Genomic DNA, 8,186 nt, shown 5'->3' with positions numbered 1-8,186 from the left:
GCGTCAGTTTAACTTTGACATTATTGACGTCAGTTTAACTTTAACATTATTGGCGTCAGTTTAACTTTGACATTATTGGCGTCAGTTTAACTTTGACATTATTGACGTCAGTTTAACTTTGACATTATTGACGTCAGTTTAACTTTGACATTATTGGAGTCAGTTTAACTTTGACATTATTGACGTCAGTTTAACTTTAACATTATTGGCGTCAGTTTAACTTTGACAATATTGGCGTCAGTTTAACTTTGACATTATTGACGTCAGTTTAACTTTGACATTATTGACGTCAGTTTAACTTTGACATTATTGTCGTTGTCAGTATACAAGTAATGCTGACATGATTGACATCGATGTTGACGCCATTTTAACATTAAATCCATGACCTTATTAGTTTAACTTTGGCATTATTGACATTGCTATTTTAAACATTGACATTATTTGCGTTGTCACTTTATCATTGATATTCAGAAGACAAAACAAAATACCTTCATGTCTAACACCAGCATTCGGCAATTTATATTATATTTAAATCATGCATTGTATCCTGTTTTGATAGTTTGCCTTGTAGATGCCTCTATATAAATTTCTGAAGTTAACAGGTGCTAGGGTTACGATTAAGTGATCATACTTATAACATACTCTCAATCTCTTGATTGAATACAATAAATTTGAGATGATAATGTGTTGTATGCGGAAGACAAATGCAGAACATTGAGACAGATTGTGATCTTAGTTGTCTATGTAAGCTTCCTTCTAAAAATAAGCTGGTAGTAATTTTGTAAACATTTTTTTCTAGTTCTGTACGTTTGTAAACATTTTTTTCTAGTTCTGTACGTTTGTAAACATTTTTTTCTAGTTCTGTACGTTTGAAGTATCACAGCAAAGAACACAGTACATTGTACAGTTGTTGGTTTAATTGAAATTGTGATAAATTCTTTAAAATATCACTTTATAAGCCATAATGAATTCTGGTATACATCTGAAGAGCCACCTACTTAAAAAGTATGCTTCCATAACACAAATTCAGTGTTTATATGTGTAGCCCTGTCTATGGAACTGTAAAGTGTCCGGTGTATAATTGTGTTTGCCAGATTTAAATCAGAAGAGAGTGTCAGGACTCAATCTGAAGAGAGTGACAGAACTCAATCGGAAGAGAGTGTCAGGTCTCAATGAGAAGAGAATGTCAGAACTCAATCAGAAGAAGAATGTCAGGATTCAATCAGAAGAGTGTCAGAACTCATCAATCAGAGGAAGAGTGTCAGGATTCAATCAAAAGAGAGTGTCAAAACTCAATCAGAAGAAGAGTGTCAGAACTCAATCCGAAGAAGAGTGTCAGGATGCAACCAGAAGAGAGTGTCAGAACTCAATCAGAAGAGAGTGTCAGCCTGTCAGGACCCAACCAGAAGAGAATGTCAGTATTCACTTAAAAGAGAGTGTCATGATTCAATCAGAAGTGTCAAGACTCAATCAGAAGAGAATGTCAGTATTCACTTAAAAGAGAGTGTCATGATTCAATCAGAAGTGTCAAGACTCAATCAGAAGAGAGTGTCAGGATTCACTTAAAAGAGAGTGTCAGAACTCAATCAGAAGAAGAGTGTCAGGACTCAACCAGAAGAGAGTGTCAAAATTCAATCAGAAGAGAGTATCAGAACTCAATCAGAAGGGAGTGTCAGAACTCAATCAGAAGAGAGTGTCAGCCTGTCAGGACTCGATCAGAAGAGAATGTCAGGACTCAACCTGACGAGAGTGTCAGGATTCACTTAAAAGAGTGTCAGGATTAAATCAGAAGAAGAGTGTCAAGATTCAATCAGAAGAGAATGTCAGAACTCAATCAGAAGAGAGTGTCAGGGCTCAACCAGAAAAGAGAGTGTCAGAACTCAATCAGAAGAAGAGTGTGTCAGGACGCAATCAGAAGAGAGCGTCAGGACTCAATCAGAAGAGAATGTCAGAACTTAACCAGAAGATTGAGAAGACTCAATCAAAAGAGAATTGTCATTCCTTGACCAGATAAAATATTCAAATTCCAATCAGGCCTCAACCCGAAAACAGTCTAAGTCTTGGGCGTCACAATTATAGTTCTGTTTCCTCGTGATGAATGGTGTACTTTGGTAGGAAGTCAAATAGCAATTACCTCTCCTTAGTTAACTTCAAAGCGTGTAGTTATAACGAAATAGTCAGATTATAGCCAGGTCTACGTTGCTTACACGATATAGTAACAAGGAAACGGAAGAATAAAGTTTACTAACGGTTTATTTTGGTCTTAATTCTAGCTTCAATTTCAAACTGCATAAATAACAAGTTGCTCCACTTTTTTGGCACGCTGTTTTTGGCGATATTTAGCTCCAAAACTTCATAGTTATTTTGGATTTCAAACATTTCGGTTGAGCATCACTGAAGAGACATTATTTGTCAAAATGCGCATCTGGTGCATCAAAATTGGTACCGTATACGTTTTACATTATACAAAACAAATGATAATTTAAGTAAGGAATCATCAATTTACTCATTTTCATCAAAAGGCCAAAAACAATATTACTCTGAGGTTTGGGATAAAACAAATATTGGTCGCATGTGTCGACCATAATCAAATACGATAATTCAAGTATCATATCATAATGTTGCTTATCTATGAAAATAGTGTTGGTCGACAAATACTGCCCATTGCATTTTATTAGAAAATGCACAACTACCTCTTTTAAATCAGCCTATCTAAAAAAATATTTTGATTTTCAATAAATACCCATGTGTTTATGGTCTCTTATCAGGTAGTTCATATATGTATGTAAATTAACTGTGATATTTTCATGTTATATATATATATCAAAACTAGTTTTAGCTCACCTGAGCAGAACGCTCAAGTGAGCTTTTCTGATCAAAATTTATCCGTTGTCTGTCGTCGTCAACTTTTCACATTTTCGACTTTTTCTCAAGAACCGCTGGGCCAATTTCAACCAAACTTGCCATAAAGCATCCTTGAGTAAAGGGCTTTCCAGTTTGTTCAAATGAAGGGCCATGTCCCTTTCAATCGGGAGATAATCACAAAAATGCAAAAATAGGGTGGGGTCATTTAAAAATCTTCTCAAGAACCACTGGGCCAGAAAAGCTGAGATTTAAATGAAAGCTTTCTGACAGTGCAGATTCAAGTTTGTTCAAATCGTGACCCCCGGGGGTTGGATGGGGCCACAATAGGGGATCAAAGTTTTACATACTAATATATAGGACAAACCTTTAAAAATCTTCTCAAGAATCACTGAGCCAGAAAAGTTGAGATCTACATGAAAGCTTCCTGACATAATGCAGATTCAAGTTTGTTCAAATCATGGCCCCCGGGGATCGGATGGGGCCACAATAGGGGATCAAGGTTTTACATGCAAATATAAATGAAAAATCTTTTAAAATCTTCTTCTCAAGAACCACTGAGCCAGAAAAGCTGAGATTTACATGAAAGCTTCCTTACATAATGCAGATTCAGGTTTGTTCAAATCATGGCCCCTGGGGGTATGATGGAGCCACAATAGGGGATCAAACTTTTACATACAAATATATAAGGAAAATCTTTAAAAATTTTCTTCTTAAGAACCCCTGGGCCAGAAAAGCTGAGATTTACAAGAAAGCTTCCCGACATAGTGCAGATTTAAGTTTGTTATAATCATGGCCCCCGGGGGTTGGATGGGGCCACAAAATGGTATCAAAGTTTTACATACAAATATAATTATAGGGAAAATCTTTAAAAATCTTCTCAAGAATCACTGAGCCAGAAAAGCTGATATTTACATGAAAGCTTTCTGACATATTTCAGTTTGTTAAAATGTTGGCCCCCAGGGGTACGATGGAGTCACAAGGGGGGATCAAAGTTTTGCATACAAATATATACTAGGGAAAATCTTTAAATATGAGCCAAGGTGACTCAAGAGAGCGATGTGGCCCTTGGGCCTCTTGTTAAAACTAATTATGCAATCCTATATAAATAAAGGATATTATCACCCCCCCCCCCCATGAAAAAACAACCCTTAAAAAGTAAAAAAAAAAAATCTACTTCGTGTGGGAATGAATTATTGTAGTGGAAAATATTCTTTTCGTTTCAAGGTATTTCAACACTTAAATTACTGAATTCAGATATATAAATCTGTTAGAATTCAGGGCAGGAAATACCTGTTGTCGCACTTGTACAATAGCAAAATAAGATTTAGGTAAAATGATATAAGGGTAATGAAAGGTAGGACAATACCAAATACATACAGTATCAGGTACATGAACGATAACACAGTGTAATAAACATCCTTATTATACTTTCATTTAAAATACTTGAATCTGATTGGTCGAGAAGCATTTGAAAAAAAACCCATATTGTTACCCTCTGAGAACAGAAAGCACGCGGTCCAGGGTGATAGTATCTCGCAACGGATAACAGTACTTGACAACGGGTGAAATTATAAAAATCAAAGTACTGAGAATCGCTAGGCTAGGGTTTTAATGATGCTGTATGGATATACAAGTTATGATAGTACTATTAACATATCAAAACAAAATGTTCAATAATTTGCTGCAATTGCTAAGTAAAGGAAAGAATAAGATATTGGAAGTTTGGAACATTTTTCTAAACAATTATAAATGCATGCTACACTAGTATTTAAGATGGGGATTTCCTTATGAAATATTTTTCATGAAATGGAAAAATGAAAATGTTTTACAGTAATTCATATTGTTGTTCAATTTAGTTCGATCCTTATTGTAAAAATGATTTATAACGTAATGGGACTGTTAAATTAATGAAATGACCACATTTTGCAGTGATATACATATTATGCATAAAACGTTTGCTGGGATAAATTACAAACTCGTTTTGATATGAGGAGAGTGCACCTTTTTATTAACTCTCATCATTTCATCTCGATCAAATGTAATTGTATTTCTCGACAATCTCAAGAATGTTCTCAAATAATTCGAAACCAATTCTAAATCATTTGATAAATTCTCACATATTTGCCTCATAGCATTCCAATGTTCTCGAATGATTCCGAAGGTATTTTCATTCGCCTGATGAAATCCCAAAAGTATACCCCATTATCTAAATCAAATCTAAGTGTAAAATCTCAATATATCTCATATTCTAAAGAAATGTTAAATCGAATTAATCCCATTCAGATTTTTAGATGGGGTCACGTGACCCCGTCTATTAGTTTACTGTCAGTCGAGGCCTCAAAACGGAAGCCGTGCCAAGAACACATGAATTGAATCTACGTGGAAGAAAAGAGTGCATAAATTGCACTGATCATTTTGTACACAGATTTGAAAAATATAAGATCAATATTTTGAAAGAAAACACCAAACAATCTTTTTATTTTTCATTGATATATTAGATGAATTTGAATTATCTTTTAAACAGAAACGAGGGCCTCCGTGGCCTAGTGGTTAGAGCATCGCGCTCAAAATCACACAGCCTCTCACCTTTGTCGGCGCGGGTTCGAATCCTACTCGCGCTGGTAAGTGAGAAAGTTTCCCAGTTTACTTTTGGAAGGTCGGTGGTCTCTTCCCAGGTACATTCTATCTGGGTTCTCTCTTCCACTAATAAAAAACTGGGCGCCACCAGATAACTGAAAAATTGTTGAGTGTGGCGGAAAACATCAATCAATCAATCAAACAGACACGATTGTTGTTTTCATGAGCAAATATTCTTACTTTGTTTATATCCGGCCTTTTTTACGGAAGAAACCGAGAATATGCGAATGTATCCGGAGTTTGTCGTGTTATTCATTCTATGCACGCAAAAAATAGTTTTAATGCAAGCCAACAATATTACCTCCGACAACTGTACAGGCGAGTTCTTTGGGACGTTTTTCTTATTTATTTTGAGGTCAAAAGGTCAAAGTCTCTTTTTCACTATATACTGTAGATTTCAGTTTGCCTCTAACTCTAACTTTTATACATGTACTTGCTGGTGCATGGTTATCAGACTTCAAATCCTGATGACATTCAAGATTCATGTTGCTTTTGAAATTCAAAGGTCAAGGTCATTGTCACACTAAATACCTATTGTGACCATTTAAAGCTTCATACTTATAAACTACATGTATATAAAATACGTGCATGTTTTTACTTCGTGAATGTAAGCGCGCATAATTTTCCAAACTGCAACTCGGCCATATGCATACTATTTTGAAATTATATAATTTACAGCTCTTTATATTATATCATTTAAAAAAAGATGTCTGGCCTGTGGACTTGTATATTCATGATTGACTATCATATGCATATAACTTTCATTGCATAGGAAACTTCTAGTCCTAATGTGTGTCAAAAAATTAGAAATTATGTAAATAATTTGTTAAAATGTTTACAATTCACATGCACATATTTACAGTTCTAGTAGTTTAGAAACTATTTTTATGCCCCCGAGATCGAAGATCAGGGGGCATATTGTTTTTGTCCTGTTTGTCATTCTGTCTGAAAGTTTAACCTTCCTAATAACTTTTGAACAGTAAGTGATAGAGCTTTGATATTTCATTTGAGTATTTTTTGTGACAAGACCTTTTTGTGGGTACCAACATTTTTGACCCTGTGACTTTGACCTTGGAGTTTGACCTACTTTTTGAAAACTTTAACCTTGCTAATAACTTTTGAACAGTAAGTGATAGAGCTTTGATATTTCCCATGAGTACTCCTTGTGACAAGACTTTTCCGTTTGTACTAAACTATTTGACCTTGCCATTTGACCTACTTTTAAAAAGATTGACATTGGTCATAACTTCAAAATGGTAAATATCAGAGCTTTCATATTGCACTTGAGCATTTCTTATGACAAGATCTTTCTATTGGTACCAAGACATTTGTCTTTGTGACCTTGGTCATCTTCGGAATTGGCCATTATCGGGGCATTTTGTGTTTCACAAACAAATCTTGTTTTATACAAGTTTGGATTGTTTACATGTCCATCTCATTATAACCGTTTCTGTGATACTGAAAATAGCGATGAAAACCCAGCATTGCAATTTATTTAACCCTTATCAGGCATCAGTCTGTATTATTAACTCAAAATCTCACATTGCAACAGTATTATATTCATTACACAATCATAGTTCTCTGTTCTGTATCGATGTTGTTACTATTCAACAGTAATGTTTTTACAATTGTTAATTGTCCAGATACTGGTATATGCATAATATTCTAAAATGCCTGAATTTGCAGCACTTCATGTTATATTGTTCCACTTGAGAAGACAGTTGGTCTGGTTTGTGGACTTATTTTCCATTGCATAGGAAACTTCTAGCCCAAATGTGTGTCAAAATATTTGAAATTACTATGCTACCAATTTTGTTTACAATTTTCATGTTCTTGTTTACAGCTTTAGTAGTTTAGAAAATTTCCTTTACTAAAGAAAGAATTGGAGTGTTTGCATTTCCACTTGAGTTTAACCTTTCATGTGTTATTGACAGGTTGTCTTGTGCAATTCCAAAGTATGCCATTATCAATTTTATCTTTAACATTTGGTTTCATTATGTTGGTCCATAACAAATAAGCTATTAAACATATACTGCCATATGTCAACATATCATATGTAATCTTTCTGTTCTGTTGACATATTAAACTTTGTTCCATACCTTATCTATATTTCTTTTCATTTACTTTATTATAGCATTCATGCTTTTTCATAAGAGTTCAGCACCTGATTTAGCTATGAATAGCTGAAGAGCTAAGTGCAAGTTAAAATGGTGACCTTCACTATAAGATACAAACCAAGAGTATTGAGGTTTAATAAGGAAGGAACTATCTCGGCGAATGATAACCAAAAATATCGAGTTCTGGATCATATTGATTAAACAAAACTGGCCACAAGACTAGGAGGTCACAATACAAGCATTCCTTTAGATATTCGTTTTGGCCTCAAACCGCCACGGTGACCGAGAGGTTAGAGCGTTCGCCCCGCATGCGGAAGGCCGGGGTTCGAATCCCGACCGCGACAGACCTAAATCGTAGTGAGTTCCATCGCCAAACGCTTGGCATCAGGTGTGAATGTCACGGGTCCTCGAAGGTGACCTTAAAAACGGATGACCCGTGTCACAGTAGGTGTGGCACGCTAAAGAACCCTCACTGCTCAATGGCCATAAGCGCCGAGGATAGGCCTAAATTTAAAGCCCTTCGCCGGTCTAGGTGACGTCTCCATATGAGTGAAAAATTCTCGAGCG

At 35.4% G+C, this 8,186-nt stretch overlaps 1 protein-coding gene across 1 annotated transcript; it reads left to right on the top strand.

Annotated features, from left to right (window-relative positions):
• The first annotated feature begins 964 nt into the window (after nucleotides 1–964).
• On the top strand, nucleotides 965–1,744 carry LOC125663590 (axoneme-associated protein mst101(2)-like). The gene is made up of 3 exons (XM_048895867.2): nucleotides 965–974; nucleotides 1,095–1,414; nucleotides 1,523–1,744. The coding sequence occupies exons 1-3, from the start codon at nucleotides 965–967 to the stop codon at nucleotides 1,742–1,744; spliced, it is 552 nt and encodes a 183-aa protein (XP_048751824.2).
• Nucleotides 1,745–8,186: the final 6,442 nt, after the last annotated feature.

This window comes from Ostrea edulis, chromosome 1, assembly GCF_947568905.1.
Source record: "Ostrea edulis chromosome 1, xbOstEdul1.1, whole genome shotgun sequence".
Lineage (NCBI taxonomy): Eukaryota > Metazoa > Mollusca > Bivalvia > Ostreida > Ostreidae > Ostrea > Ostrea edulis.
Note: the sequence above shows the minus strand (reverse complement) of the source record. Positions and strands in the feature narration are given on the sequence as shown.

Coding starts and splice junctions, on each gene's coding strand:
- LOC125663590 (XM_048895867.2), top strand. Junction 1,415..1,522: donor GGACCCAACCAGAAGAGAAT/GTCAGTATTCAC, acceptor TGATTCAATCAG/AAGTGTCAAGACTCAATCAG.